This window comes from Camponotus floridanus, unplaced genomic scaffold, assembly GCF_003227725.1.
Source record: "Camponotus floridanus strain SB8 unplaced genomic scaffold, Cflo_v7.5 scaffold52, whole genome shotgun sequence".
Taxonomy (NCBI): domain Eukaryota; kingdom Metazoa; phylum Arthropoda; class Insecta; order Hymenoptera; family Formicidae; genus Camponotus; species Camponotus floridanus.
Genome location: NW_020229681.1, coordinates 462,109 through 476,838, shown reverse-complemented (window position 1 = coordinate 476,838; position 14,730 = coordinate 462,109). Strand labels below are relative to the sequence as shown.

Here is a 14,730-nt window from a genome sequence, read left to right as displayed (position 1 = left end):
CGAAAGAGAGAGAATGTGTGAGTATATGTGTGTGCATGCGCGGGCGCGCATGCGTGTGTTTGTGCGCGGAGGAAATGCGTCGAGAGAAGATCATGATTTACCAGTACGGAAAGGATCAAGATATATATCGATGAGAAAACGCTGGACGACTCGTCTAACTTATGTAAGTTACAGACCTCGTTGCATCGCGAACGAGTAAATTTTGGGATGTTGAGTTACGAGAATGAAAAGGAATATATATTATGTGTTTAAGTAAATTTGAACACGCTCGAAATTATAATAAGCGATACATATATGTACATGTATATGTATGCGTGTATATATATATATATATATATATATATATATATATATATATATCAATTATTCTTTTTTTTTAATTATCATGCTTTAATGGCAATAGCTACTATGGAGAGGAAGAATCAATGTTGACGTTTACATCGTCTAGATGCCGATTACAGATGGAAGGAGGGACCATGAGAGAAAGCACAAGCTCTATTTGAACGACGAGAGTTTCAGAATGGCTTTTTTGTACATTTTAATCTGCAGTTTTGTAATTTTCTTGTAATAAATTCACACAGAAATTCACATATATACACAATATGTATTTTGTCGTTTAGTACGATCGGCCCAGCCATGATGTGACAATCAAATATGTTTCAAATGGTTTTAATACAGGTGAGACATTGAAAAGACGAATGGAGTTTAAGAATATGGAATCTTTTGCAGAATTTGCAAGAATCGATTCTAACAATTGTGAAAATAAGTTTAGGTCTGTTTCTTCATATTTTTAAGATAGATAAGGTTATTATAATGCATATTGAGTTCTTCGATTCAGAATTGAGGAATTTTGTCACCGATAAAAATATATAATTTTTACTTATTAATTAAATAATCCTATAAAAAAGAGTTAAAAGAATAATTTTTAATGTGAGTGTTTTGAAAAAGCTAGAATTTGTATGGAAACAAATGCAAATGTGTGATATATATATATGCTACGTTTTTCAGTAAGAAAATTTGCTACGATGTGATGTTTTCGAGATCACAATTTTGTACTTTAGACGAGGGAAAGGACAGAACCAGATAGTAATCACTAGCTTATCGAAAATATGCACAAATGAATTTCGCGGAATAATCCTTTTGAGTTTTAATTAGAAGTGAATATCGATTGAATGTGACGTATTGGAAAAAAAATACATCACTTGTATTAGTAATTTAGATAAGTCACAATTAGGCAAAACTAAATACATGTTAGAAATTGTGCGTAAATTTTTTATTTGCAAAATTAACAACGTAATCGTTATGCGAATTGACAAATTTTCTTTCATAGTCTTAGATAAGTTGCGCGTTATTTAATTTACAATTATGATATTCAACGTACTTTTTATAAGCAATTATTTTGTAATATTGTATGTATGTTGTGTGTCATACGCATAATAATAATCATATTTCGTATGTCATAATTGGCGTTGGTGACTTTAGCGTTTTGTCGGATTCTCTTTCCATCGATATTTTTTCGATATTTTATTTCTCTTTGCTAAAGTTAAAAATAAAGTAAACTTTTAATTTTATGAATGATTTATATATAAGAGTGCTACACACACACATACACATGCACACATATATATACACACACACACACACACAAAGAATAAAGAATTTTATAAATTCATACTTATGACGAAGTATTCAATTTTCATAGATTATTTACACGTAGATTATTTTTCTAAAACTGTCCTCATCTCTCTGTTCTGTTTTGTATGTAATCTCGTTTAATTGATAAAAATCAAATTGAAAATGACAAAATGAACTCTAGACAATTTCAGCGCTATAAATAGTATACAAACTAAAGCTGGGATTAACCTTTTCTTTTCATAATTACGCGATATATTAAAATAATATATCACTAAAAATGTGCGAAACAAATTTTTTTCTGTCGGATGATGAGTCGATTGAGAAGCATGAAATAAATATAAAAGTTTTCGTACGAATTCTACCGCTTGAGAGACCATGCGATTCTTGCGCAAAGATTAGTGCGGATAATAAGGTAAGGTTGATGTAAATCTCTTTACCGTTAAATTGAGATATATTATGAGCTTTTCTTCGAATATTTATTTCTAAGCAAAGAAGAAAAAAGAATTCTACCAGCATCATAAAATTTATACATAATATTGTGCATTTTTCGAGATTCACAAGTCAGACACTTATCAGATTTTTGTTATTAGTGAAAACGCATATCGATACGTTTTGTTAATTAATCTTTTAAAATATCGTTATTTAGACAATATACGTAAGATGTTTACAAGATATACGACGAAAGCGACTATCAACGATTCCATATCCCGTTTATTGGGCCTTTCGGACTGATGGAATATTTCATGAAACGTCTCAAGATAAAGTGTATCGCGCTACCACAAAAGATCTCGTAGAAAAGTATCAATTGATATTTGAAGTCAATTATAGCGATATTCCGTATTATGTTGATGATATAATTAATATTGTTCAATATATTAGTAACAAAATATATTAAATTTAAACGTTAAATTTAATATTATTAGATTCATATATAAATGATTTTTTAATTAATTACAGTTGAAAAGATTTCTCTATTTTTTTTATTGAGACATTTTTCTATCATTTTTGTTCACACACACATCAAATTTAATTAAACTTTCACTATACATATAACTTTTGCTCTTAAAATAATGTACATTATACTAAATATAACGTGTGCAAATAGAAATAATTAATTATATTGTTATTTATAATATATTACTAATTTTTATATATATATATATTTAACACATTATTAAATTATAAAATAATTATATAATAATTAAAACACAACATTATTAAATTATAAAGTAATTTAATAATGTTATATATTAATTTATTATTAATAATGTTACAAATAGAGTAATATCTGCATATGGATTAATAAAAAATGATAAATTTTATTATGTTGATATCAATAAAATTGATAAAAAAAATCTTTTGAGATAAAAAAATTTCTTCGATTATAATTAATTACAAATTTTATATCAAGAATTAGTGTGATTTTGTATTTTCAAAAATTAAATTTACAGAAATATATAATTATATTTAATAAAATAATAGAATAAAAAAATATCTGATAAATATCAGTGACAAAATACGGAATGCTGTACAGTTTCTATACAAATAAATAAAATTCATATAATATATACAATATAGAAATAATTTAAGAGTTTTAGATGGTATAAATTGTGTACTGATCGCCTATGGGCAAACCGGGTCTGGAAAGAGTTTCACAGTTGGGGGTTTTAGAAATAACTGGGAAGTACGTTTTTTTTTTTGGAATATTACATAATATTAAAGCTTCTGATAAATTGATGATTCTAATCATTTCACTTTTAGCATAGAGGAATAATCCCGCGATTCTTATCCGATATTTTCGCGGAGAAGACGAATCGAAGAAAGATTAATGACATACACTATCGTTTGAGTTTTGTCGAATTGAAGGGTAAAGACGTAATCGATCTCCTCACAACGCGAAAACGCAAGATTGTCAACATAAACAATCACAATGCCTTCAAGGTATTATCAATTATCAAAATTTCAAAATTTCTGATGATTGCAAAAAAAGAAATTACATGAAGATAATTATATAGATGTGATACTTTTATAATTTTCTGAAATTTTTATATTTTTATTATATTATCTAGATATTATTAGATATATATTTAATTTTGACAATATCTAACATACGTAAAAAATAGATTTAAGAATATTACAATACGACAAAAAGTGCAAGTAATGATGCAGATAAAATAAAAACCGATATATAATTTTAGAATATAACTATAGTGAATGTAGAGAATGAAGATGAGACTTTAAGAAAGATACTCGAAGGAGAAGCTAGGAGATCGATTGTGAAGAATACAATGTATCCAGTATCACATTTAGGTGCAGTCGTGATCACTTTTCACGTATCAAATGCGAGTCTGATAAAATCACAAGCCTTCGTAGCAACATCCAAAGTAATTTCAGTTTAAATTTCTCATCTTTGAAAGATAAATGAAAATTTTCTAATACTGTTTTTAAAAGATAATTTTTTAAATTTTTAGAAAAAAAAAGAATTTTATAGAAATATTAAAATATATAAAAAAATGATATCTTTAATAAATTCATCGTATAAATATAATTAAAATTAGAAAAAATTTAAATATATATGTTTAACTATTTTAAATAAAATCAATAATGTGATCAAATTTTTAAAGGAATTGTGGAAGAATATTTTGGAAAATTTATTTTTATGGCTCGATATTAGATACATATAGTAGAGATGGCTGGCACTGGTACGGCAGGAAGCCCATCGAATTGTTGGAAAACAGCAACCGATTTGGGTATGGCAAATTTGATGAGGATGCAGGTGGAACAATATTTTGTGTACCTCAGAAAACAAAGTGCGTGCATGTATGCTATAATTCGCTCGAATAATTTGCTGAAACTATTGAAAGATGCATTCGGCATCACATCCGTCATTCGGTAATCATAAAGAATAAATATTTGAAAAGGCGCAAATTAATCCAGATAGAATTTAATTAGCTTGATGATTAATTTAAAATATTAAATTCAACATTTTTCTCAATCAAATATTTAGAATTTAATCCTTAAAATTTTATGTAACATATTGAGTGACATACGACGTATTAATTAATTAAAAACTAGACATCTCATTCGTCAGCTTTGTATCTCATGTGCGCATCGCAAGCGAAGATCTCGATGTTACTCTATCGACCATGCGATTAAGCGGTAAAATTGCCAAACTGAAACCGATCAAAACGATACGACACATTCAGTCGCGAACGGAGTTGATCGTGCAACAGCTGCGAGAAGAAGTAAATGAATTGAAAAAGGAATTGGAATTAAATAATATGTTTTTACATCAAGAAGCATTGTCGAACATCTCGAAATTGAGGAGCGAACAGATTAATCGAGACATTATGAATTTTTTGGAAGGTTCCATTTCGGAATTAACGCTCTTTAATGTCACTCAAGCACGCTTGTTGATAAAGGTCGCCAAACAATTATTTGACAAGTTCGTTTTTTGTAATTTTTTACAAATCATTTTTTAAATTTAAATCGATCTCTTATCGATTTATCTTATTTGATTAAAGTTTTTATTTAATAATTAAAAATCAACGAAAAATTGCAAACTCTTTAACTCTCCTGTATAACTTTAATTTCTAATATAAATCTTCTAATATAATCTTATTATTGCATTTATCATAATTAAAGATCAATATAAGAACAGGTCAATACAGGGTGTCCCATTTTAATGCCCCACCCCAAATAACTTTCTTATTTTTAATTTTAGAAAAAGATGTTTCAGACAAAAGTTGTATGGTTTCGAGGGGGACATAAGATGGTACCATTAATTTGATCTTGAAGAGTCACATGAAGGTTACGTGAAGATCATTTTCAATTTCTTAAATGGAACACCCTATATATTTTTGCATATTCTTGTAGCTTATCTCGAGAGCTTTCCAAAACACTATAAATAAACATTTTTTCATCAAGTACGTTTCGAGTAATGAGGCTTGAAATCATTTCTTAATTTTACATAAACCATAAAATATCTTGTAAAATATTCATTTTTTGATTATCTTACCTTAATACTTTTATGTACAAAATAATGAGAGAAATCAATTGGTGTAAAGAAAACATACAGTTGTTTTTAAGAAAAAATATGGAATTGTTAATTGCAAATTACATATTTTTTTCTTAAAAACAACTGTATGTTTTCTTTGCACCAATGGATTTCTCTCATTATTTTGTACATAAAAGTATTAAGGTAAGATAATCAAAAAATGAATATTTTACAAGATATTTTATGGTTTATGTAAAATTAAGAAATGATTTCAAGCCTCATTACTCGAAACGTACTTGATGAAAAAATGTTTATTTATAGTGTTTTGGAAAGCTCTCGAGATAAGCTACAAGAATATGCAAAAATATATAGGGTGTTCCATTTAAGAAATTGAAAATGATCTTCACGTAACCTTCATGTGACTCTTCAAGATCAAATTAATGGTACCATCTTATGTCCCCCTCGAAACCATACAACTTTTGTCTGAAACATCTTTTTCTAAAATTAAAAATAAGAAAGTTATTTAGGGTGGGGCATTAAAATGGGACACCCTGTATAATGATCGTGAATGATTAAAATTTTAATTATTTTTTAAATATTCCAGATTAATTGTGAAAGATATTGAAATGGAGCAATTAAAGAAAGCGTACAAAAATATGACGAATGCATTAACGGAAGTAAACAATACTATAGTCGCATAATTATTAATAGTATTTTAATAATTATGCTACAATATATATATATATATATATATTTATTTATTTATTTATTTATTTATTCATATATGTTATTTGACTACACCGTTTGATAAGCTTAAAGGCAAGAAAATAAAGATTAAACTTGTAAAGCGTGCATTTCATATACGAAATTCGAAGAAAAGGAGAAGTAAAATCTGCTTTCTTAATAGTTCTTTATTACTATTTGAGAACAAATAAATACAATTTAAAAATATAGTTAAATCCGTGTGGATTTAGGAGCATATTTTGCCGTTCTTTTGTCATGATTTTCATGACTCTTTTATCATGATTTCTGCTGAAAATAAGTATACATTCGGAAGTATCGTATTTTATTGATGACTATCATTTCATTTTCTCTTAGAAATTTCTTTAAATTCTAAAATGTCCATAGAAAATAGAGAGTAAAGGCATGGTTTATTATTGGCATATTGCGGCAAATTTGCTTGGGCAATTGCGCGAAATTAATTTCTGTCTGCAAAGGTTTGTACATTTACATCATGAAATTATGTCTCTATTATCTCTATTGTATTAAATATATCTTGTTTAAATTCAGTTTATAGACGATTTATTCGTAATAGAATTTGTATAACAATATTCTATGACATAGACACTAGTATTAGTTCATACATAGAATATATGTATGAACTAATACTAATTGCTATTGCTTTTTATATATGCTTTTGTTTGTTATTGTTTATATATTCATACAAAATATTATAAATTATCAAAATCTATAAAAATAGAACGTATTTCTTTTTACAAGTAAAAACACAGTTATACGTATCGTATTACTTATATTTAAAAAAAAATAACTATATAATTTACGATTGTTAGAATTTCAAAGTTTTATCCAAGTAAATTTACATAGGAAAATGATTTTTTATTTTAATAATGAATTGTATATACAGGATATTGTACACATCTTTCTCTTATTGAAATAGATCTTTTAGTAGTAAAAAATGTTATGAAACAACAGAAATTTTCATTAAATTAAAGATTGAAAAATTTTCGAGTACGAAATGTATTATTTTCAACATATTTTGTATAAATAAAAGACATTGGATATTTCTCTTATAATAATATATGTGTTATCTTTTCTGTTCAAGTATATTTAAAATACTAAAAATGGAACAGCTTTAAAGCAATAAAATTGTAGAAAATATCTAAGATTTCATGTAAATATATCGTTATGAATAGAAATATAACAAATAATAGCATTGTAAATTTTGAAAACGTTTGCAAAGATATTTGTGGCAATTTCTTATTTATTTATATTAGATATCAGAGTCAGATATAAATAGTGAAGATTTCTTAAGCGAAAGTAAGATGTATTTAGATTAAACAAATAGTCAAATGATATTAATTAGAGATGCTTTACTATCTTTAAAATTATGCTGGAGATTTTATTCATGATAAGATACTATATAATAAACTCTAAAATTTTGCCTCCTAAAAGATAGGAAAGAATAAAAAAATTAATATATTATTACTCGATAAAATTATTTTCTAAATTTTAATATTTTCTAATTCTTTTTATTTTTGAGGAATATTTGTGAAATATGTTGAATTTTTCCTATTTTAAAATACATTTAAATTTTGATGTCACAATTATAGTCAATTTGTGATGTTGCTTTGCGAGTAAATAAGTATGGCTTAAATGTAAATATTTTGAATCAATTCGATACATACAAAAAGATTATTTCGTCATTATTGTTTTCAAAAGATTATTTCGTCGTTATTGTTTTCACATTTCATCGTTTCATTCCTGATTTATAATCTTGCAGATTATCCTCGTGATTTCGTTAGTGATTATTTTTACATTTATTTAACTTCATAACACAAAAACACATTTGCAACTATGGTTTTTGCCTTATGCAAGAAATACGACACGGAAAGCGCGATTGAACAATCGAAACACGTTCTATCTAATCTACAATGGTTTGTGATATTATTTGATTTTATTATTCATGTTGAAAAGAATTTCATTGTTTAGTTTTGAATAAATCTCGCGTAAATCTATCTTAAATGATTCATAATTCACATTTATGAAAATACTTTATGAAGAACATTATATTCAAATTTATTTATATGAAATAATCGTATTTATATGAAAGATCCGTAAATGATAATACATATAAAAAAACAAGCAATAAATTTGAATCATTTTATATAGATATTGTGAAAATATGTATTTCTATTTTATTAACATTATTTTTCTTATAGAATCAAAATATCGATTATTAAAGAAATTTTATGTAATGATTGTGATTCCTAAATTTCTAAAGTTAGAAATCTATTGTAATTTCTAAATTTCCAAATTTGTTTAAATTTTGTTAAAGAATTTGTGATGGTGTGTCTATTGGTACATTTTGTACAAGTTGAAAATTATTGAACGTTTTATTTTATATTGTAATGTGCGTTATATTAATCATTGTTTTATTCAAGCATATTGAATCGCTTATATGGAGAACAGGCCCAAAGTGATAGAGTTGTACAAGCTAGAAAACGTCGCGTAAGTATTGTGAAATGCAAATAATGATATAACAAATAGAAGCATAAATAACTAATAACGTTTGTAAAAATAAATATATTGTAATAATATTTGCGATAAAATCTCTCTTTTTGTTCATTAGTTACGGAGCAAGCCAGCGAACAGTTTCGAATATTTTTTAAGCAAAAGCATAATGTATTTGAACATGGCAAATAGTTTTTATGAATGGAATAAAAAAAGCCGTGAAATGTTTGGGGCGCTAATGCGAAATATGGATATTTATACTAAGGTGAATAATCAAAATTGAAATCTATTTAGAAACGTTGCTCGAAAGAAGCAACGTTTTTTAGCAAAAAATTATTATAGAAAATTCTGTGAGATTATACAAATTTTTCATGGATTTATATATTTTTAAAAATATAAAAAAACGTATAACTGTATTTCCATGCATTTTTAGTTACAATAATTTTCTAACATTATTTTACATTCATATTAAATCACATAGTAAAAATTAGAAAAGTGTTATAATTAATATAAAGTATTAAAAAATTATAAAGCAATTATAGTGTATTAAAAAAGTATTGTAATTTACTTAAAAGAATTTTTATACTTTGAAAAGAATTATTATACACAAATATATATAGTAGTCCACTTAACTCTATTTATATGTTTTATATATTAAATATATATTTGTGTGTTTATATTAATATATATATATATATATATATATATATATATATAATTAATATATATTTAATAATTCTTTTTTGTTTATATTAATATGTAATTATTATACAATTCCTAAAAATTATAATTTATTAATTGCAATACTTTTTATTTGATGCTCTGAAATTTTTATCTTGTTTCACAAATTCTTTATAATAATGCAATATCAAATGTTTATATTTCATATGTAGCTGAGAAACCAGTTAAAGGAGAAAATATATAATGTGGACCAACTTGCTGATGGACAAGAAATTTATGATATAAATTTCATCATTGTTACTGAGGAGGATATGATCATCGAAAATGGCATAGTTGAAAATATGGACGTAAGTGAAGTAATGGAGTTTGAAGAATTTGAATTAGAAGAGTTTTACAATTGGGTTAATAAAATATCCGAACGCAAAGAGTTATTGATAGCGATCGAAACTATATTTGACGAGATCCAAGATATATTCTCCAAAAGATGTTTTTCATTATATCAAGTATTAGACAATTATTACCAGAATTTGAAACAATATCTGTATAATAACAAAGACAATTTAAAATCATGCAAATTTTATCGAGAAATAAGTCTGTCGCAATATGTATGTTGCAAATACCATTTTTTAAAGCGATTGCTGAAGCGAGTTGACGAGGTATATACTTTGCTTAATTCATTTATAGTAAGCTCTCAAAAATAAATATTTTTTCCGACATGATGAATGCGGAAACATTTAAATGAAATATCCTAAATGTGAATCTAAACTATTGTCTTTCATTGTGTCAATTTTTCTTAATACACGTATATTTGATTTTATTTTTTTAGGAAAAAGAACATATCGCGAAATATAATGCTGCATACGAAGGAAGATGGAAAGATAATGACAATTTTTTCATTTAATAATTTATACGATATTTTATTTAAAAAATGGAAGAATATATAGATTTAACTTTCTTTTATTTATTGTAAGTTATTGTAAAATATAATGTTCTTTGCAATTCTTCTTTGAACACTGCATATATAATTGTATATATAGTGTATATTTAAAATGCAAAAGAATCTTTCTTACACTTTATTTTGCATGAGATTTGTGTAATAAATATATTTGTAATAAAAATGTAGTAATATGTTGTAAATATGGTTTATTATAATTTATTTAAAATTTTTCAAACTTGATTTTTTCCTGAAATGATTATATTTAAAACAAGCATACTGATAATATAATCGATTATTTTATTCGTTTGTGAATTAATTCTTATTCTGATTAGGCAGAAATAAAAAACGCGATAAACAAATAGAACGTGATAAAGAATTTTTGTTACGATAACTTGAAAATAAATCACTTATGTCTATTATTAACAATTGTAATATTTTCCGCCGTGCAGAAGGAGAATTTATAATTATTTTATCCTCTCTTTTAGTTTTCACATTTTCTTGATAGAATATATATTAAATTATATATATATATTAAAATAAATTATATTAAAATATAAAATGAATTTAATTTGAAAGATTTGGAACCAAGTGTCTTCAGTTTTTCAGAGGTAGATGACAAATACTCAATAAATCTTCTCCCAAATATTAATCCATTAATGTTTATAATTATTAATTCTAGATGGCGCAGTTCCTCGTTGAGAAAATGCAAAGATAATGGTTTCAAGGATTATGTACATTGAACTGTTCAATTATCTGAGATTTTCTTTCTAAGGTATATGTGCTGCGTCACAGTTCGCTTTCGTAGTCCGTATAGATGCGAGTGTCTCTTCGGTGGATAGAGTTCTACGCTCGCTATCATCGCGATGACAGATTCACGAAGCTGGCACGATGATGATAGCGACATAGAATGTCAGCACGAATTAACTAGTGAGGACAAAGAATACGCGGCGGTACATTTGAACGAGACTGATAACAATAGAGAGAACGCAATCACAGAAATAAAGTGTTGGATTCAGGAGAGTAATGATTTGTGCGCACGAACAGGTAAAAATTGCGAAATTCAAATCGTTTAGTATCTAAGTTAAAATTTCTCTCTATATAAATCAATTATAATAAATAATTTGTTAATTTTAGAATATGAAAACGATATTATCTTCGTCATTAAAATGTGACATTAATAACTCATTGTATCCGTTTTTAATCATACAGGAAGTTTTCATCATAAAGGAAGTACATATAAGTGATATTTGATATCTTAAAAAGAAATAAATATTTTGAAAATGTCAGCAAATAATGTATAAATCGTATTCCGTGAAATTTGTATTGCATTTAATCATTCTTTGCATAATAACTTTTTGCATAATTACATTTAATCATTTTTTGCATAACTTTTTTTGTTATCTTTAGTAACTTGAGAAATAATCAGACATTTATGTATTTATGTATATAAGAAAAAAATATATGTATAGATTTTTATATGCGAGTTTCTAAAGCACTATTTTTGTCTGTAACATGAGAGATAGTATTTTAAAAGACTAATTTATTGAGCAAAATCTTAAAATTGTAAAATAAGCAGCACTTAATGCATGATAATCACGTAATCAATTCAATTTTTATATTTGTCATGTATATTATAATATGTATTATATCATCATATTATCGACATATATTAGTTTACTCAGAATCAATATAATTTTTTCAGAAAAATAATTAATATTTTACGACTTTTGCCTATGTAATATATTTATAATTATGAAATTAGCAATTATAATATCGATTTAATTATTGATAAGAGCAGTTTTTTCGATTTAAGATCAAAGTTTATTTAACATACAAAATAGATTTATTAATATTTTTTTAAAGAGTAAATAATGTTTGTTTCTAAAATCTTGTACTGTTTCGATTTGACTTTTTATTCAAAGAGAACCCTTAATTTGTCCGCAGATGACTTTTTTATCTTACGATTTTTGAGAATCTGCAAATTTAACATGGAGAAAACTAAGACTAGGATGCGAAACTATTATAAACAACGATTCGATTTACCAGAATGGTTTGCAAACAGAAATCCATTCCAGCCAGAAATGCAAGAACTGCTTAAACTTGGGTAACATCATAATTATCTCAGAGTATAAAGTATTACAGTGCAAAAGTCCACGGAGACATCTCATAATGAGTCTCGGATGAGATATAGCTAGGCGATTTGAATTTTCAGTCTTGCATTTCTTAACTTAATTAGATCTTTCTTCTACATTATTGTCAAGAAGATAATGCATTTTTAGAGCACTCGAATATGTTCACTCGCTTATTATGGATCTTCACAAATTTCCGGTATTCACAATAATTATTAACATTAATTTATAACTGCGTTGTTATGAAAGACATTAACGTTAATAATAGTTGTGACTCATTGGGTTTAATTATATCAATGGGTTTAATTATATCAATTTATAACGTTTAAGTCATCAATCTCGATTAATAATTTCGCTCTAAATACTCCTAATTGACAAATCATCAAATCATTTTTTTCGAAAATTCATAACAACAACTAATAAAAGTTAATAAATTTGATTTCAATTTTATTTCAAATTTTTTTTTCATATTTTAATTTTATTAATAATTATTTAAATGCTACATTTAATCAATAATTCTCGCTGTGCCCAAGTTGATTTTTCAAAAATATTAAAAGAGCATTTTATTTGCGTAAGATTAGAAAGGTCAACTTGTCAACTTGTTCTAAAGATTAAAAAAAAAAAGATTTTGAAATATATTTTATCTTTTGAAATATTTTATCCATTTAGGATATTTTTATTCTTACGAAAGCCAGACGATCAAGGAAGAATAGTGATTATTATACGTGAAGGACAGAATAATCCGAAAGTGCAAAAATTATCGGACTTAATTAAGGTACGATTATTTTATCATGACATTTGAATCGACTTACGACGGCGAATATCATCGCAATAAATTGAAATCATACTTTCGTGTTTATGTGTTTTTCAATGAATAAATAACTGTTTTCACAGATCGGTATAATGATTATGGACGTGATATCGAAGGACTACGTACCAACATCCTTGTACGGTTCCGCGCTGTTTATCGATTTAGACGGCGTAACCTCGCGTCACTTGATGCAACTACAGCCTCGCGTTGTGATGAACTTAATCCATTCATGGCAGGGTTGCTATCCTTTAAGGATCCAATCGATTAATTTCATCAACGCGCCCAAGTATGCTGATATAGGGATAACGATTTTTAAAACTTTCATGAACGAGAAGCTGAAGCAAAGATTGCACGTCTATACACGCGATGAAACTGTGATGCATAAATGTTTCAAAGATATTCCGATTAATATCCGACCGCTCGAATATGGTGGCACCGATGGTACAATCCAAGAAATAATAGGTAATTATGATAATTATAAGCCAAATGTGAAGTGATTGCGATATGTTAGTGAAGAATAGAGAATATTTATTATTATGCAAAAGATTCTTCGTCTTTTTGCATTTAGAATTGCAGTCCGTAATTCAAATAAGACATCACGTACAACATTTGCGGCTGAGATGACAATTTGATCATTGAATCAGATTTGTATATTTGTACAATTTATCTAAAATACAATTTTTTTGATCTGTATATTTGTACAATTTATCTAAAATTTGATCATTGAATCGGATTTGTATATTTGTACAATTTATCTAAAATACTTTTTTTACGTGCTTGCAGAATATACAAAGAAGTTTGTCGAGAAACATCGTGATTGGTATATTGATGATGAGAAATACAAGTTTATTTCTAATTAGTAATTTGAGATAAATCATGAATTATAATTCTGCGCATTAAAGGGAGAATGGAAATTATGAAAAAGACAAAATATATCAATTAATTGGCGATAAAACGATACAGAGCGAAGAAAAGGAATGTATTGTTATTATGATGCGATGATGAGTAAAATGGGATTGAAATTTTCCCAATTTTGTTTATATAAGTAAAATAAAATATACATTTTTTTGTACATATGTTTTCAAGCTTTTCCTTTGCATTGCATATTTTCGTTGACTATCGGACAATTTTTTTCTTCTTTCATCAACATGAACGCTCGTCGGAGTACGCAATTTTTTTTTGATAATGAACAAAGACCTACATAAAAATAGTACTTTACAAGCAAAAAAAATCGAAGACTATTATGATTTACTATACATACAAGTGTCTTCGATATTAAAATTTTTTA

At 26.2% G+C, this 14,730-nt stretch overlaps 4 protein-coding genes across 5 annotated transcripts; all 4 read left to right on the top strand.

The window, feature by feature from the left end:
- The first annotated feature begins 1,685 nt into the window (after positions 1–1,685).
- Positions 1,686–3,057, top strand: LOC112639234 (kinesin-like protein KIF9). The gene is made up of 3 exons (XM_025412534.1): positions 1,686–2,047; positions 2,282–2,513; positions 3,047–3,057. Exons 1-3 carry the CDS (start codon positions 1,913–1,915, stop codon positions 3,055–3,057), a joined length of 378 nt encoding a protein of 125 aa, XP_025268319.1. The 5' UTR covers positions 1,686–1,912.
- A 101-nt stretch (positions 3,058–3,158) lies between these two features.
- Positions 3,159–6,333, top strand: LOC105259509 (kinesin-like protein KIF9). The gene is made up of 7 exons (XM_025412533.1): positions 3,159–3,163; positions 3,214–3,319; positions 3,397–3,576; positions 3,834–4,019; positions 4,310–4,527; positions 4,727–5,080; positions 6,237–6,333. Exons 1-7 carry the CDS (start codon positions 3,159–3,161, stop codon positions 6,331–6,333), a joined length of 1,146 nt encoding a protein of 381 aa, XP_025268318.1.
- A 1,775-nt stretch (positions 6,334–8,108) lies between these two features.
- On the top strand, positions 8,109–10,577 carry LOC105259508. Its single transcript, XM_011271491.3, has 5 exons — positions 8,109–8,307; positions 8,815–8,881; positions 9,003–9,149; positions 9,778–10,221; positions 10,392–10,577. The coding sequence occupies exons 1-5, from the start codon at positions 8,228–8,230 to the stop codon at positions 10,464–10,466; spliced, it is 813 nt and encodes a 270-aa protein (XP_011269793.2). The 5' UTR covers positions 8,109–8,227; the 3' UTR covers positions 10,467–10,577.
- A 692-nt stretch (positions 10,578–11,269) lies between these two features.
- Positions 11,270–14,497, top strand: LOC105259481 (retinol-binding protein pinta). Of its 2 annotated transcripts, none has more exons than XM_011271439.3 (5): positions 11,270–11,546; positions 12,447–12,606; positions 13,301–13,406; positions 13,526–13,904; positions 14,011–14,208. In XM_011271439.3, exons 1-5 carry the CDS (start codon positions 11,366–11,368, stop codon positions 14,064–14,066), a joined length of 882 nt encoding a protein of 293 aa, XP_011269741.1. In that variant the 5' UTR covers positions 11,270–11,365; the 3' UTR covers positions 14,067–14,208. The 2 variants fall into 2 exon arrangements, with proteins under 2 accessions (XP_011269741.1, XP_011269740.1); XM_011271438.3 differs by lacking the exon at positions 14,011–14,208 and adding an exon at positions 14,226–14,497 and having other exon boundaries at positions 11,272–11,546.
- The last annotated feature ends 233 nt before the right edge of the window (positions 14,498–14,730 follow it).

What these genes read in the sequence shown, in the direction of transcription:
- LOC105259508 (XM_011271491.3), top strand. Translation starts at nt 8,228, where the DNA reads ATGGTTTTTGCCTTATGCAAGAAATACGACACGGAAAGCGCGATTGAA. An exon ending in TACAAGCTAGAAAACGTCGC is followed by an intron (nt 8,882 to 9,002) that starts GTAAGTATTGTG and finishes TTTGTTCATTAG; the next exon opens with TTACGGAGCAAGCCAGCGAA. An exon ending in TGCTGAAGCGAGTTGACGAG is followed by an intron (nt 10,222 to 10,391) that starts GTATATACTTTG and finishes TTATTTTTTTAG; the next exon opens with GAAAAAGAACATATCGCGAA.
- LOC105259481 (XM_011271438.3), top strand. Translation starts at nt 11,366, where the DNA reads ATGACAGATTCACGAAGCTGGCACGATGATGATAGCGACATAGAATGT. An exon ending in CAAGAACTGCTTAAACTTGG is followed by an intron (nt 12,607 to 13,300) that starts GTAACATCATAA and finishes TTATCCATTTAG; the next exon opens with GATATTTTTATTCTTACGAA. An exon ending in AATTATCGGACTTAATTAAG is followed by an intron (nt 13,407 to 13,525) that starts GTACGATTATTT and finishes CTGTTTTCACAG; the next exon opens with ATCGGTATAATGATTATGGA.
- LOC112639234 (XM_025412534.1), top strand. Translation starts at nt 1,913, where the DNA reads ATGTGCGAAACAAATTTTTTTCTGTCGGATGATGAGTCGATTGAGAAG. An exon ending in AGATTAGTGCGGATAATAAG is followed by an intron (nt 2,048 to 2,281) that starts GTAAGGTTGATG and finishes ATCGTTATTTAG; the next exon opens with ACAATATACGTAAGATGTTT.
- LOC105259509 (XM_025412533.1), top strand. An exon ending in CCTTCGTAGCAACATCCAAA is followed by an intron (nt 4,020 to 4,309) that starts GTAATTTCAGTT and finishes GCTCGATATTAG; the next exon opens with ATACATATAGTAGAGATGGC. An exon ending in GGCATCACATCCGTCATTCG is followed by an intron (nt 4,528 to 4,726) that starts GTAATCATAAAG and finishes CTCATTCGTCAG; the next exon opens with CTTTGTATCTCATGTGCGCA.